The sequence below is a fragment of the Malaclemys terrapin genome, chromosome 5, assembly GCF_027887155.1.
Source record: "Malaclemys terrapin pileata isolate rMalTer1 chromosome 5, rMalTer1.hap1, whole genome shotgun sequence".
NCBI classification, from domain to species: Eukaryota; Metazoa; Chordata; order Testudines; family Emydidae; genus Malaclemys; species Malaclemys terrapin.
Window position 1 is genome coordinate 125,105,801 of NC_071509.1, and position 17,662 is coordinate 125,123,462.

Consider the following 17,662-nt stretch of genomic DNA (forward strand, 5'->3'; position numbering starts at 1 on the left):
TAACAACTATGGAAACAATGATGTCATTCTCCAAGCTGTGGAAATAATTGAGATTTTTTCCACATTTGTGATATCTTGAAAAGTTTCTTTCCATTCTTGGATATGTAATGACCCCACCCACACAGCATTTTGCAGTGCTTTTGCTTGCTTGTATGTTGTACAATGGGTAAGTGTGTAATGCCAGTTAAATCTCTGGTACTGAATGGAAGATCCATAAACCCTAGAGTCTGTCTATAAATCCTGTAATTATTGTAATTTATTACTGTATTCATTTTGATATGCAATCTACTACCATACCCGTTTCATCCTTGAGACTCATTAAAAATATATAATTAAATAAACAGCCTCCTGAACTACTGCTAATAGCCAATATTCTGAAAGAGCACAAATCCAACAGAGACCTCCTCCCATCTGTGTTCCACAGCTCAACTATCATAACTTCCCTTTGTACTATACCATACTATTCATATTTCACAGATCGGAGCCACTTACCTAGATCCTTATGGCCACAGGGTAAGTCGGTAGCAGAGTCTGGAATATAACTCACATGATGGATACTCTAGCAGTACCTAATTTAGAAAGAGAGATCTACTGGCTCCCCACCCTGTGTTTTAGCCACAAAAGGAATCCATCCTTCCCTGATGATAAACTAACAACCTCTATGATTTTTAATTATACCGAAAGGGGATTGCCAAGAGTGGATTAGTACTTAATGGTGTTTGGAGACATCAGAATTTTGGGGGGTCTCCCAGGCAGGCTTTTCATCATAGCCCTCCATCTGTCTGAATTTTTGTATTTTCCTTATTTCTCCATCTTTGATCTTGTTGCTCAGTCAGGCAGTCCAGCTACCTCGAGCCCATCCCAACAGGTTTCCAGTAGCACTCAACTGGCCACTGCAACCCCATCTGTGGCTCAGCCTGGCTGCTTCATCTAAGATTGCTTCAACCACAGGTCGGGAGTCCAAGAATCCTCTCCTAGTGCAGCCCTGGGAGTTGATATCTATACCTGGATGCCAACATGACTTAAACGTTGATCTTAGGGACACGTGCTCCCTTTAGTCTGCATGTGGAACTCCTTTTGTTGTTAGTGCGGTTGGGGGCAAAATTTGTCCCCCTTGGATTTCTAAAGTATTCAAATTAGGTTGTCCCTGTTTGATAGCTGTCTTTCAAATTAACAGCTATACTTCTAAGACTGACACGGCTGCATTTGGAGCATTTATTGCTAATGACGGTATAGTATCATAGCTCCCATCCTCCATTTCCCCCCTCCCCTCTTGATGTCCTCTTCACTCACAAAAACTTACCAACCTGCCCTCCCCCCCCAAAATACCCATGTCCAACACCCCTCTGCAGCTCCTCAACACTTCTAGCCCAAGAGGTTGATACAGAACAGCTCAAGTCACTCCCTTTAGGGGTAGTGTACCAATTGAAATCTTGAACTTGGATCTCCCATTTCATCCGGGCACTCACCGTTTTGACTGGGCTGTTCTGTAGACTTTTGGTGAAGGATATGGTATAGTCATGAGTGAGTTTGTTGGTTTGGGTTTTTTGGTAAAAGAAACAAACTTAAAAGTCAGTAATTGAGGAACCATTATTCCAAGCTTCACTTGTGCTTGATATGTGAGCTCTGGAGAGAAACTTTAAAGATGCCTTTGAAGTAAAACACACATATTAAAAATAAAGTAGGAGATAGGATCATGTTTTTCCTATGAAAAATGGTGTAAAATGTACAGCGAATCTCAGAACAGATGGTGATGAGGCTGAGAACATACAAGTTTCTTTATTTCTGTACTGGGGGGAGGGATAGCTCAGTGGTTTGAGCATTTGGCCTGCTAAACCCAGGGTTGTGAGTTCAGTCCTTGATGGGGCCACTTAGGGATCTAGGGCAAAAATCAGTACTTGGTCCTGCTAGTGAAGGCAGGTATATCTCTCTCTCTCTCACACACTATATATATATATATATATATATTATATGAAGGAAAATGATGGGAATGGCCAGAATGTTCTGTTAGTGTATTTGGTATATGTAGTTAGTCACTAAAGAATTAAAATAAAAAAAATATAAGGAAAGAAAAAGTAAATACAATGCAGTAGAATCTCACTAATTCACGCTGAAGTCTGAGAGGCAGACAGTATTATTACTTGATTTTTTTAATTGGCCAGCAAGGGTCTTTTCTGCCAGCAGTGGGACAGATTAGTCTTACTAACACTGAGTAGCATTTATTGCATTGTTGTTGTTGATTCTTTATTTGTATAGTGGTAGTACCTAGGGGTGCTAGTCATGGATCTAGGTTTCATTTTGCCAGGTGATGTACAAAGATATAACCAAAAGATGGTCCCTTACTTGAAGAGCTTCAATGGGATGACTTGTGGAGTAAGGTACTATTCAAGTATGGGTGACAGGATCTAGCCCTTCGAGATCATTGGAAACCGTCTCCCATTGATTTCAGTGGGTCAGTATCAGGTCTTAAGTGAACAAAGACTATAAAAAAGCAAGACTAATGCATCACAAAATGTACTTTGCTCGTTTATTTAGACAATTATAATGTATTTTAATTATTAATGATAATACATCAATATGTACTAGTAACTGTACAATACTGTAGTATATTTGTACATATATATGACCAATATGAGCCATCACTAGAGTACTCAGCTATTAAATCTTTGCTCAGAGATGGTGAGACCATCAATTAATTTTGTTGTATGTGGATTAGTGAGGTCCTGTTACATTCCCATTTCAGGACATAGTGTTTTTATTGAAATTTATTTAGAAGTGAAGATCGCAAACTTTTAATATTTGATACTGTAATATTGTTTGTACATCTGCTTCCTGTTTCCATTTACCAAAGCAGGCAGCAGATCATTAGCGGGTGTAATCTGTCAGTTGGAGATTTATCAGTTTATATTAGTGAAGGATCTGTCCCCAGGACGTCAGTTGTGTATAAACAAACAAACTGAAATAAATATTTATCTGTATAAAAATGAAGAAAGCAGTAATTTAGAACTCTGACACATAGAGTAGCCTCTAGCAGAATACAAAAAGTGTGTATTGCGACTGTGACCAATGGCACACAGTTGAGAGATTTCATGAAATCTGTATGCATTTCTAATTCATTAATATACTTACAGTAGTTTCATGTGATTTATATAAATTTAAAGGAGTCCAGTTACATGAGGAATCCACTGACCTTTAAAAAATCTGTTTATTGCAATTTTCCAATAAATCACTGTTCATACGGGGGGGGGTAATAAAATTTAATTTTGAATGACACAGTGTGCAGACACAGACATTCTGTATTTCTTATCTTTCTTAGCTGTCTTCTGTTATTGCTTCAGAGCAATCCTTATTTCTCCCTTAATATTGGAAGTGCATAGGAAAACGCTGTTGTGACTTTAAAAACAAAAGCCAAAGGCAGTGCTCAGTTTATAAAACAAACAATTTGTAAGTAGTTGACAAGAGGGGTTTGCTTACATCTCGTTGAAAAATGCAATACACACTTCATATGAATTTTCAGAGCTTTGTTTTTTGTATGTGTAAAGTAAAGAGGGAGTTAAAGACTCCGGCTGCAGCTTCCAAGTTTACACAAATCCCTGTGTGGGCAGTCAATCCATGCTCCTGTCTCAGGAATCCACTCCAGCTTGGGATCCTTGCTGCCCTTTTGTTGTCCTCCCCACGAGGTGATCAATTGAGGTCTATGTGGTGACAGAACCAGTTTGTAACAGGCTTGTCTTTCACATTCTCCTCTCAGGCTTGCTGGCAGACTGGTCTGAGGATCTGACAGAGGCGAAGCACAGGACTATCATTGAAATAAGAAAAGAAAAAGAAACAGAAGAACACAGGCAAATCAGAATCACTACTCTCCTGCGGCAATGGGTTGGCTGGAAGAATCAAACTGGCAGCTTCACATTTCCTTGATCGTGCTACTTTCCATGCACACCAAGGGTAAGAAGCAAAAGTGTTCTACAATGTAATTATGACAGGGTGGTGAGCTGCAAGATAACAGCTAACTGTTCAATTTTATTATGAAAGGAAAAGTTTAGCATGGGGAATCACAGCTTAAGAATTTCCAAACCACGGTGCAGTCTGTGAAAGTACAGTATTTTAACTGCCTGTATGGCATATGTAAGTAGTATGTCTGAATTGGAATCAGAATTTCAAAGGGTAGTTACAGAGAGGTACAATAGAAGTTTTTTATTGAGACTGCAATTGTCTAAATTACTTTCTAATCTGATTTAGACCTGAATATGCAATTGATGCTCTCAGTAGACACAGTTTGTAGAATCAACCAACATGTTTAGGGATGCAGTACATATCCGCTCCAAGTGATGTTTTCTGTTAGAGTTTTGATGCAATATGTGAGAAATTTGTTGCTCAGGTGGAAAGAAAGATTTTTTGTAACAAATGCATTAAATTGAAACAGGTAAAGATTACTAATTATAGAGTTATATATTTTTATCTTTGAACATTTCATAATGTTAAGAGGCTGTTCCTTAACTTCACTCGTTTTAAGGATTTATCAATAGCAAGGATTAGGAAACATATTTTGCTTGTTCAATAATGTGGACTGATAGATTTCATACTTCACTTTTAAAAGGCAAAAATGAAGAATATGGCTAATTATAATAGTGCAGTATTTACTAGTCAGAAAGCGCAATAAGCAGAGGTTGTAATAAGGAAGAATTGTGAATGACTGACAGCAGAGACACAATACCATTATACATTGTTGAGAGTGTGATAAGGAAGCTACATGAAATTCACGTGTTTATAATACCACCGTATGAAAGCAAGTGCAATAACTGAGAAAATATTTTTAATAGCAGATAAATGTGCTTAAAGTAATTTGTTTTATACACATACTGTCGTTCCTTATAAATGTTATGCCATCTTTCAAAGACTTTTTGAAGTAGTATACTTTCAGAAAAGATGGCAAAAGGTCCTTTTCCTTTGGTTGGTTGTTTTCACCGTGCGGCAGTTAGCAAGCGGACTATCGCATCTAAAAAGAAAAATAAATATTCACAACAAGGAAGGTTTTTCTCTCTCCCCATATATTAGTCATTTCTGTTTATTAAACATTTAAACTTTCTGTGACTCACCTACAATCCTTCAGTACTGGACATGTGGTTTGTTTTGGGGGATTTTTTGTTTGGTGGGGTTTTATTTGTTTGTTTGTTTTGTTTTTTCCGGTGCTTTAGGGAATCTTACTCTGGCTCCCTAATAGGACATGATACAGTTAAATCTAATGGCCAGAAGAAACAGCAGTAGTACCTTTGTATAGTCAATTTGCTCTCAAAGATTTAATGTGTGGTAAGAAGGTAGTAGTCAGTAGGAGAAAATTAACTTCATGAGTCTGCTCTGTGCCCTTATTCTTTATCTCTGATGAAGTCTTGGGAAAAGAAAGGGTTCTTGGGTTACCCAAAAAGTATAGGAGTTTTGTTAAAAAGCATTTAACTTTGCTGAAGCAACCTCTAATAGGTTTTGGATACATGGACCATATTTCAGGGCCAGATCCTTGGCCTTTTTATAAAAGACACACAGAATCTTAATGGTTTGGTGGACCCTCAAGGAAGACACATATTCTGAGAGACAGGCATCTGTAGGGGCATGGACTGATTGATAGAGGAAACTTGCAGTGGATCGGTGAAAGATATGCACACCATTTTTCAGCCATAAGAGTCCCAGTTTGCTTGTCTTATTAGGGCATTTCAAATGGATAAAAATGAATCAAAAAGAAAATAAAAATCTAGAATTATTTATCTTATTGACAGCATAATTACAATGGACTTAAATTTCATCAAGGGTGGTTTAGCTTGAACATTCGGAAAAACTTCCTAACTGTCAGGGTGGTTAAACACTGAAATAAATTGCCTAGGGAGGTTGTGGAATCTCCATCATTGGAGATTTTTAAGGCAGGTTATACAAACACCTGTCGTGGATGGTCTAGATAATATTTAATCCTGCCATGAGTGCAGGGGACTGGACTAGTAGACCTCTCAAGGTTCTTTGCAGTCCTATGATTCGATGTTATTGGCAGAAGACCACCTCATACCATATCACAAACACAACTGTTTATGAATCTATGTGTTACATTTGGAACATTGTCTCCACATCTTGCCAGATAAGGGTCAAATCCTGTCTTGACTGGTGATGCCTACACAGTGTTTGTAGTGACTAGTAACCAGCAGCATGCTTAGCTTGGGGGCATCTTGCTGTCTCAGGCCAGGTTGTTTTTTGGAGGACTGTTTGGCTGTTACCTTTCCTCTGAGCAAGAGCAGCATGCCCTCAGGTATCTTTATCAGTCAGTGCTCATGCTCATTACAGCAAATTCACTCACCTATTCAACTTCTAACCACAAGCCTATTTAATGGTCCAACAAGCCATGCCTCAGTTAGACCTTGGTGCATACTCTCCTTCATATAGCATAGGTGCTGCCGTGTTCTTGCATATTGTGATGGCCTGGGACCTGTTGTTCTTGTGTGTTGCAATGCCTTCCTCCTCTCTTTGTTGCTTGTACACTTGTGCAACCAAGGTTTAGACTGTATTGCAGCGTTTTTTTATTATTTAAATAGTGTACTGTCTCTGCCCAAAATATTCGTACCTGGGTGCCTGTAAGTTAGGCTCCTTAATAGAAATGTAATCACCTAGACAAGTGATCTTATTTTCAACTGTGCTGAGCACCCACAAATTCCACATAGTCAATGAGAGCTGTTTTTCCTCTTTGAAAATCAGCTGATTTCTCTTTAGGTGTCTAAATATGGATTTAAGAGTTTAACTTCAGGCTCCCAGGACTGAAAATTTGTCCTCTGCCTTTAAATATGGAAGCAGAGACTACTGCAGCAATGAAAAGGATCTGTTCTCTGGGTTGGGATCTGTCCCCAGATCTTTAACAAATTGAAAAGATGACACGCTAGTTGACAACTGAAGTTGTGAAAAATACAACCTCAGGGTAGTTTATGGGGAAATATACTTTAAAGAAGTGTATAGAAGTAGGGCATGTACAATAAAGATTATACTTTTATTTTGTATTGCAGTAGCTCCGGTCTTGCATCAGGGACCTGTTGTGCTAGGCATTGTACAACTACAGAACAATCTAAAAGTAGCTCTACATTTCAGTCAGAAGGGTGATTGCAGCTCTCATAGGCATCACTAGCTTCAGTTTACCTGGTGGGCTAACAATATTAGTAAAGACCTGGCTGCATGGACCCTGGCATGGGCTGGGAACATGAGTATGTACCCAGGGTTCTGATTGGACTTGCAGAGCCTGTGCTGCTATGTCTTCACTTCTAATTTTAGCTGGGCTAGCTAAATTAACACTAGCATGAGAGTATGTTTGTGTGAGCTGCAGCACACCTCCATTTGCAGCATACACAGAGCCTAAGTAAAAAACAATTCTGCATCTAGATGGTGCAGAGTTCTTCCCTGCCAGGTATTTCCCGAGGTTTGGTCCAATCTAATTCAAAACATCTCAAGAGCTGGTGCTTCCACACTGCTTCCCTGGGATGATTATTCTGTACTCTAATAGGTGTCAATATTAGGAAGCTAGTCTGATTTGGGGCCAAATTTTGCCCACTTTTGCTAATTTCAGAAGCAGTTGTGCCATGAATCTAATAGCAGACTTTGTCCCATTGGGCTTGCTTGTTTGCTTATTTATTTGCTGTAGAGGGACAAAAGGCCAACTTGAATTGGAGAGCAAAGCGGCTCATCAACTCAAATTGCCAAACTTATTTTCTGGAATTTGTACTGTGTGCTACTTACAATTTGAAATTTTGAGAAAAATCTTTCATAGAAATATTTGAGAGAACGTTTTACCCTCAGGAGTCTGCTTTGGCAAGAATTTTTCACTTTTCAGAAAGAGGCTTAGGAAATGCATTTGGTGGTTGAAAATTCAAGAATGTAAAACGAGCGCACAGCTGGTCTAATTGGACACCAAGAAGAGAAAATGTTGAGTGAGCTGTATAAAGGGAAGTAAAGGGTTGTGCTGTAAAGGGGAAAATGATGACAAGTCCTTGAAACTGCTTAGTCTTTTAGGAAAAGTGCGGGCCACCCAATAACTCTAACAAAGGCCCGCTCATTATTATAAAAAGAAAAAAGCTGTGGTAAGAAATAACTGCAGTGCAGGCTGAGTTATAAAGATATGTTATGGGCTAAAGAGTCGCTCTGTCACAAACCCCACGTGCGGGAGGCAATGCATAGTTGAAGTGACCCAGGAACATACCAAAAAGCTGATTGTGACTGAGAAGTTGCAGGCCGCCTTGTGGTTTTCTCTCTGGTCCAGAGGATGACGTACCTTGCATCACTCTGGTACCTGGCACAGCGTACGACACCCCCTCCCCAGCACACTGAGGGAGTGGAGCACAGGCTCTAACCACTCCCATGCCCGCTTAGGTGGAGTGTAGGGAGAATTGTGGCTCAGCAAAGGCTGTTTTCGTTCATGCTGATACCTGTGATGATGGTAGTCAGCACAGGGGCAAAAGGGAGTGCCTTACTTCTCTTCATGGGCATGCAGGACACACACCAGTCTGGTCCTGAATCATTATCTGGAAGCCATGGAGAAATTGGCGGGGGGTTGCTTTTAAAAATGAATTAAAATGAATGTAGTGTTTGTGGAAAGTGTAGGTTTAAAGTCCAGGAGACAAGTATGTTGTAGGCACTGGCAGTCCAAGCTTTATCCCTGCATTGCTACCTGCTGGTAGGCTTATCCCTGTGGTCTGAAGCGGACCACCTTTAGGACTGAAAGTTCTGTACTGCATGTGTGTTAAAGCTGCAGAGATTTTGAGTAAGGAACCAGTTGTTAATTACAATAGCAATCTGGTGAATATATAAACCTGATGCAACAAAATTCCTCGGTATAATTACTTGTCATGAAGTTCACTGCCCGAGGGGTTTAGCAGGGAGTACCATACTTCAGTCTGATCCAAAAAACTAATGTTCACCTGCTGGCCTAGCTGTTGTCTGGCAAAGTTCCAGACCTCCTCCTCCCAAACTGTAATAAGTGCTCATAGCCAGTGTATTGTAAAACTCCCCAGCTGAAAACCCAGAAACTCTTCGTCATGATACACAAGTCAACTTTGTTCAGTAACCTGAAAGCTGAAGGATGAATCAAGGAACATGAGGATAATTGGTCCCTAGAATATATTGCTTTAGAAGTAGATATGCAGTATATTTATATGACATGCATTTAAAGTAATAATTTTAAAGTGTAAAATGATCCTGGTTACCATATGGCAAAATATACTGGAAGTTTCAACAGTTAAGGCTGACACAGCTGTTAAATACATAACCATGGTTGTGTGTTTAAGAGTTTTATACTACCGCTATTATGTGGCATTCCCAGCTATTAATCTCCAGCTATTAATCGGCAGTAAAAGCAACTTGTGGTGAGCATCACAGATGCTCGAAATCTGATCTCCACTGCACTTCACCTAGGGGGGAAATGGCAAAATTTTTGCATCTCAATTCTTTCTTTTTTGCTTTCTTCATTATATTAAATATAGGTTTTATCCTGAAAGGAGTTCACTGCAGACGATACAAAGGCATACCTGTGGGATTTTTTTTTCATGTTGACAATGAAAATATCCACATTACTTGAACTTGCATATTTTGATATTAAGACTAAATAATTTGATATGCCTAGTGTGAAATACATTAATTAAGCTGATGAATGTAATGCCTATTATTTGGTGCTCATTTCTAACCACAGTATTTGGATATTCTATTGTAAGACCTTTTTTATTGTGTTTTTATTTTGAGGCTATTTATCAAGAGCATCCTGTCTTTGGGGAAAGAAACCAAATGAGTTTGCTTGCTGGCTTCTTCAATGTTGCATACTACAAAGCGTCATTTTGATTGCTATGACATATTAGTAGGATTGTGGAGCTAGTTTGATATCATGAGAATAGCCCTGATGATGTAATTCGGGGGGGAGGGATAGCTCAGTGGTTTGAGCATTGGCCTGCTAAACCCAGGGTTGTGAGTTCAATTCCTGAGGGGGCCACTTAGGGATCTGGGGCAAAATCAGTACTTGGTCCTGCTAGTGAAGGCAGGGGGCTGGACTCAATGACCTTTCAAGGTCCCTTCCAGTTCTAGGAGATAGGATATCTCCATTAATTTATATTTATTTATTTATCAGCAATTTATTACACTATTGCCTCAACCACAAAATGTTAATGCAAATAGAATGGAAAATGTGCAGTATGAATGCATATTAGTCTTACTGTGATGAATCCTGAAACCCTATTGGCTTTGCAGAATAAATGCATCCTGTTCTTACTACATAAACATTACATCAAAAGAGAATTAAACAATTTGTACCTTTCTTTTGAAAGAGATTGGGAAAATACAGAGTATGTTGCCTACTGTGTTTCTTGATATAAATAGTTGACCTTTTTGGGGAGAGAACTGTGTAGTTGTTCCATTGGCCAGGTTCACCTAATGGCCAGATACACAGTAAAATCAACGGAAGGAGTTTTTACAGTGTTACAATTTCAGTGGGAAAGGTTTGATTTTTATGTATTTCTAGTTCACTGAGGTCAGGGGCCTGTTAATTTTTGTGTGAAAAGTACTGGACTGACAGCCCTGGGAACTGCGGCTCTCTGTTAATCCACAAAATAGGTATAATATTAGCAGTGTCAGTGCACATTTACCCACACTGCCCGCTTAATGTGTCTTAGATATAAAGGACCACTTAGAAGTGAGTTCTGTGTACATTCCCCCTTTCAATCCTTGGTTTTTGCTTAATTTCATATCTTATTTTTTTTAATTAATAAAACTGCACCCATTGTCCATTCCCTAAGCACTTGGACATTTATACCAAGCAAATTTCTCAAAATAGCAGATTGCTAAATATCCACAAAACTCCACACAGATAACGTCAGCTGATATGCTTGGGGAGTTAATCTTTGTGGATATTTAATTCAGTTAAGCCAGAACTCAAGCACATACACCTGTACCCCGATATAACGCTGTCCTCGGGAGCCAAAAAATCGTACCGTATTATAGGAGAAATGGTGTTAAATTGAACTTGCTTTGATCCGCCGGAGTGCACAGACCTTCCCTCCCCTCCTCCCCCTCCGGAGCGCTGCTTTACCACGTTATATCCGAATTCGTGATATATTGGGTCACGTTATATTGGGGTAGAGGTGTATCTGAGTGAAGAAATAACCAGCATACAATGAAGGTCCAAAATTCTGGGCTCTGTCAGTCCAATAGTAGGGGAAGTGAATTGCATCGCTGAAGACCTTCTAGCAAGAATGTCTGAAAGAGTTCAAATCTGGGCCATTAATAGATGAGCTATTGTTCATCTTCACTGACAACACTTAGCATAGGTAAAGAGGATGTGCTGAGATAGGCAGGACTCAGACCGTATAGAACTGCCAGTTGTTCTGTTGGCCTTTGATGTGAACATTTTCTATTCAGAAATTGACTGATGCCATCATGGTCATCTCAAATAGGCCACCATTAAGCAATTGGGTGGTAAATTACTGATCTTTGAAAAGGTGCTGTAAAGTTAAAAAGGTCTATATGCAATTATCAATCCTCTAAGCCACTTAGTCCCAGTTTTTATTTAAATTAATGTTGGTATTTTTGTCATTGTACCCATTCCCAAAATTCTCTTTTGGTTTCATGGGTATTTTTAGAAAGTCGCTTAATGAAAATTGTATGACATTTGAAGAAGAGAGCATCTGAAAGTCAAGTCTATGCATTTTGATCAGATTAGCTGCTTAACTAATGATGTTCCCTTAAATGTACAGTAGTTCATTTTTTTCATTCCATTGATACTGGATGTCAAATGTACAGTATCACGGCATGAGTAATACCTTACGTGATTTTGACTGTGTGCCAGTCTCCAAAATGCTAAACTTTTGTGCAAAAAAAAAGGGGGGGGCAATGCATAAATTTTCATTTATGCATGTAGTTTAGAAATGCTTGATATACTAGAATTAGTTGTTTCTGGAATGCATGGTTTGAATAAAAGCTAAGCAGCTTGCATGAAACATAATCATTTCAGAGACTCGTGAATACGAGTGCTATAACCTAACCTGTTTGGGTGAAAAATGTGGTTTCCTGTCGTCATTCGAAAAAGTGTTTCTCAGGCTTACTGACATGCATCCTACAAATTTAATTTTCATAAATATTTCATCTCTTTCTTATGCTCAATTTAACCTATCAAAGCCACACAGTGTAGGAGACATCTGGTATTCTGCTTAAACCCAGACTTCAGCTGGGTTTCATTTGCAAGGGATTTCTAGTAATTTGTATTTCTTGCCAACAGCAGAATTGTAGTTGGTTGGTTTGGTGGCTTTGCAGTAGTATTGGGAGGTGCAGCATAAAAGGCTCAGGTTCAGGAACAAGTGTCTCAGTCTCTCTCTCTCTTACTGGGTTGATGAAATTCAGGCTTCTAGTGGAGAATGTTGTACTGTGCCTGGGCAATACATAGCTGCTTTTTGGGCTCTCCTCCTGATCAGTAAAAGCAGCAGTAATGTTGGTCCAATTTCATAATGGCTATCTGTGGGGCTCATAGAAGAAAATGGTGTATGGTGAATTAAACTGTGAGAAATCTTTAGTAACTCATTTGGACTAGCCTTTGCCTGGACCTTAACTAGAAAGGGAGATCTCGATAATACCTCGTTTGCCGTTCATGTTAGCTAACTTTGTGCAGAAGTGGCCATGATTAACAAAACCTACATTTTCTGAAATGTATTAACAGTCTGATTCTATTTTCTATGCAATATTAAAAAATGAAGCTACATCTGTATTATAATTAAATACATTGCCTAAAGAAATAAAGATACTGGGTGTACTCAGGTGTAGATCCCACCGGGCTCTGAACTGAATATGCACAAACTATATATAGTCCAAATTTTCCCCTTTTCTGGGTTTGCCGTTATTGGAAATTAAAGTAAAAAGGAAAAATAAACATAACCTTACACTTTCTCCACAGTTTTGGCTTCTGCTTGATTTCATCATCGTTCTCTCTGCCCAGGTGGATACTCCTACCCTCCTTATAACATGGTTGAAGTTAACAACTACCTGCTAATATGACCCAGCAGTAGTTACACAGCATCTTCATACAGAGTAGCAGCATCTGGCATCAGATTGACTCAACAGGGTGCTCCTAAGGTCATAGAGTTTGCTATTTTGCTAGACTGAATTAACCCCATATCCCGAAATACAGAGATTTTTTTAGCATTTGCTCTGGTTTAGTCCACCATAGTGCAAGTTAGCTGCTGGAAGCTGAACCCAAATACTTCTGCATTTTGATTTTAAGTCGGAATGCACATTGTTTAAATCAGTATCACATTATACTACTGTTTCCTGTGTGATTAGGTGAGAGATGAAATCTCAGTATTATTGAACAAATTACCTTCTTTTCCTTTTAAAAAAAATTGTCAATAAAGCAGATTTTGACACACATTGAATGTTTAAGTCCACCCATTGAAAGTTATCCATTTGAAATATTCAAGGACTCAGAAATGTAGCAAAAGTATTGCCCTACTTCAAATGTTCATTAATGGCATTAATTTTTGAATGAGTTTTTGTTTCAAGGTGGGTCAGCATTTTCTCCATGGTCAATTTTCAAAGCGGTTGAGTGGAATCTCTGTATATTCACAAGTTCTGCTATTTGTTAAATGGATGTTCTTCACATTCCTTTGAGAATTCAATCCTAAATAGCCACATAAAGTATACCTCTACCCCGATATAACTCTGTCCTTGGGAGCCAAAAAATCTTACCGCGTTATAGGTGAAACCACGTTATATCGAACTTGCTTTGATCCACCAGAGTGCGCAGCCCCCCCGACCCCACCCCGAGCACTGCTTTACCGTGTTATATCCAAATTCGTGTTATATCGGGTCGCGTTATATCGAGGTAGAGGTGTAGTATTTTCATTATTTCTTTGTCCTTGACTGCTTATTGCTTCATATTTATATTACCAAATGTATGCACCGAGAAGCAGCACCTGCTATAAAAATTAGGGGGTAGGGAGGGAACAGTCTGCAGTACTTCCTATAGGGCTTTTTCATTTTGTTGCTTATTCTAGCTATTCTAGTGTATCAGAAGGTGTTAACATTTCTTCGTTCGAAAGGTGGGAGGGAGTACAAAAAGGCAGCCATCACCTTCATATCAGTTTTCTCCTGCAAATGAGAATAATGCAGTCGTGGCAGCTACCATCTTGCCCAGCACAACATGGGTGGAGCTGGGGACCTTCAGAGTGAAAAGCATGAACTGCTGCAGCTTGAGCTAAAAAGGCAAGGCTCTGTAGCTGAGGGGCTGTAACAAACCATTATCCTCTGCAGATCACGCAGAGGGGAACCAATAACCAGTCAGTTTCTAGCGTTTCCAGTTTTCACAATATTTTGTTTTTCATAAATCCTGGAGTTCTGTGGTTACCTGAGAACCACATCTTTTGTTTTAAAAAAAAAGTGTTCTGCTCTAATGTGAACCAAGTGTTCTTTGAAGGCCCAAAAACTAGAAGGCAATCCCTCCCCCGACTTGGCAATATATATTTTCTACAATTGCATGATTTTCTGGTCCACTCTGAGGGGATGGGGAACAGAATGGAATTTTTGAACACTGGGGCTTGGCAATGTTGATAATGTCTTACTGTTGATTAAAGAATAAAAATGGTTCACACTTAATTCAGCTGTATCTATCCCTCAGTAATGTTTAACGTTTTAGGGTAGAATTTTCAAATGACTTCTGTAGTGTAAATACCATGCAGTGACAATGTGACAATGAGACTTCTGCACCTAGTTATTCTGTCTCTTTTGAAAATTCTCCCCTTACAGACAAACTTGGTGATTTTCTCCTTCCCCCCTCCACTCCCGTTTTGGGGTTGTTGTTTTTTTACTGGAATGAAAGTATAGAAGTTTAGTTTTTTGCAATTGAACACAAACACAAAGGAGAATGGACTTAATGACCTTATACTGTAGATCTTTTCTATTGCTGATTTTGCATTCTTCATCTAGGTAATTTTTATATATGTTTTGAAGGTCAGTGATGCATTTGGATTGGTCAGAGGGTACAATATATTTTAATTTATAATACATTTGGGGAAAATTAGAGATATACTATCACGTCCAATTGGGCCTAAATTTTAGATTTTGTAAACTTAATAATCCTAAAATCATTGAAACATTTTATGACTGCGGGGTGGGGGGGTGAGGGGGATTCCAATGGGAACATGTTTCTTTAAAAAAAAAAAAAGTGAAAGAACACCCCATACGTTTCCCTACCAATTCATGAGCATAGGCATACCGGCATGTGTAATTGACTGGAAGCTGGCTATAAACAAAAGTTGAAAGTGAGTAGTCTATTTTTATTGGTCTAGAGTTGAGAAATATAAACAAACAACATAGATAGTGAAGAGTAAATTATAACAGTGAAATTATTTCTTTGTTAATATTGTAAGGCCTTGTTTGTGACCTAAGACAGGAATGGGCTTGTCTACAACATAACATAATTATACCACTGTGTTTCTGCCATTCAGTTTTCCCACATAGGCAAACCCTTAGTATATGATTTTCAAAAGCACTCAGGATTGTCTAACACTGCTCCTGTTGAATCCAATGGTAATACTCCCATTGCTTCAGGGGGACAAAGTTAGGCCAATGCGGTGTGCTTTTGAAAATCCCATCATTAGTTTTAAACATGTAGGGCCAGAACCTTGTTGATATAAATCGATATACCTCTGAATTCAATGGAACTGCATTCAATTATACCAGCTGAGGATCTGGCCCCTGATTTTTAACTCGATGGTGCCATTTTAGGTTTTAAAATATGGTTTTGTGGCTTTTTCATGGATTACTCAAAAAGCTCCTTTAGAAAACAAAAAAGCTAGACTGTTCTTTGCTGTGTAGCTGTGTACTGGATTTGTATTGCTTAAATGTTCTATATAGATAACCAAGTATCCACCACCAAAGAACCACAAACCAAAACCCATCAGTAATAAAATACAATGCCACAGAGTTGTGATAACTTACAAAATGCACAGCCAATGTCTTTGAATAATTCTGTTTTAATTAATTATCTTTACAGCCCTAAACAGGTTGCTAGTTAAATCACTTCACTTGAATCTTGTACAAATACTGAACCATTATTCTACTAGCATGAACGCAGTTAAAATGAAGTAAAATGCCATGTAGTTCCTTTTGTGCCAAAAATAACTCTGTTTATTATTTTAGGTACTATAGGGAAGATGACAGGCACTGTTGGTGGGTATGGGAAGGACAAAATACTGTTGCTAAAACAAATTTGTTTAAATGGAGACGTAACCTTCTCTTTTCCCACAAATGTTGTAAGAATGAAAGTGATTAATTTGTAAATTCTCTCAACTATTTGGAGTGCAAGCAAGGAATGTCATCTGCAGCTCTAAAACCCTAGACAGCAGAATTTGCTGAGAAAGAGCCCTGGCACCTTTATATTTTATTTCTTAATGCTAAAAGTACACGCTTAATTGTACCTTTTCTTTGTAGAGTGCCAACAGATATTTCATGTGTTTTATTCATTTATTTTGGTAAATTGTATTTGGATCCCACAGATTTAGACAGGTGGGTTTCAGAGCAGCATTGTGCACTTGCAGTAGGCATGTTTATGAACATTTGGCAAGTGGCTTTAGTGAGCAAATTACCGTAGATGGTGTACAGTTTTCACTGCCTCTCCAAACTATACATTACTTCTAATGGGATAGCAAGTCCCGGCTTTGGATTTGAACAGCTGTGGGAGTGCGTTCTCTTTGATTCTGTGGTTTAGCTTTAAGTCTTGTGTTTGATACTTCATGGTTTTAGGAGCTAATTAAAGATGTAGTATGAATGCTTTACAGCAATTTGTCCTTATGAAGCTGTTAGCTAAAATGGCAAGTTTTTTTTTCCCTTATTATGTATCAGGCTTAAAAATGTTTATGCTCCTGTAGTTTTAAATGCGTTATTGCTTTTGGTATATGAGACAGCATTAAAAAAAGAGATAAAAAATGGGGAAAGGAAATGTCATGCCTGTTACTGCAACCATTTTCAATCAAGAATCAAATGTCGTAAGTCAGCCAATGCTAATGCTTTTCAAATTTTACTTGCCTGTTTATTGTTACCCTTCTCTGTATTAATAGAGAACGGCCTTTATCCATGGAAATAAATCTTCTTACTGCCTCACTTCCTGAATACATGAATTTCTGCTCTAGCTCCTCTAGTGACCTTGGAAGGATGCTCTTGTGGTTAAGTCATTGGAGTGGGAGTTAGGAGCCCTAGGTTCAATCCGCAGCTCTGCCACCGACTTCCTGCATTTCTTTATGAAAGTCTGTCTCTCTGTGCTTCAGGTTCCCATTTATAAAATGGAGATAATACATCCTGACCTCATAGGCTTATTGTGAGATTAATAAACTGTGTGGCACTCACATACTATAGTGACAAGGGCCATATCTAAATAAATAACCCAGTTACTGCGCTGTTCTTTTCCACATCTCTCATTAAGCTAATTGGATCAACCTGCTTGTTAGGGTATTTTGCAACCCTGTGGCAGCCCACTCAGGGCAGACTTCAGTCTCTTTCTACCAGCTTGTTTCCTATTAGATGCCCGTCTCTCTCTTCTTGCAAAGTCAATATGGCAGCTCACTCTAAAATCAAATCAATCTCTCCCTAGGGACTGTGGGAGGTGTTGTTCCCCATTCTACCA

The 17,662-nt window shown here is 38.8% G+C and overlaps 1 protein-coding gene across 11 annotated transcripts in view; it reads left to right on the top strand.

Annotated features, from left to right (window-relative positions):
- Window positions 1–17,662, top strand: part of BMPR1B (bone morphogenetic protein receptor type 1B) — a 344,071-nt gene that overhangs the window by 252,937 nt on the left and 73,472 nt on the right. For all 11 annotated transcript variants that reach the window (XM_054030452.1, XM_054030451.1, XM_054030450.1 and 8 more), the window contains one exon: window positions 3,752–3,945. In XM_054030452.1, coding sequence (XP_053886427.1) covers window positions 3,873–3,945 — 73 coding nt within the window. In that variant the 5' untranslated portion in view covers window positions 3,752–3,872. The remainder of the gene's footprint in view (window positions 1–3,751; window positions 3,946–17,662) is intronic.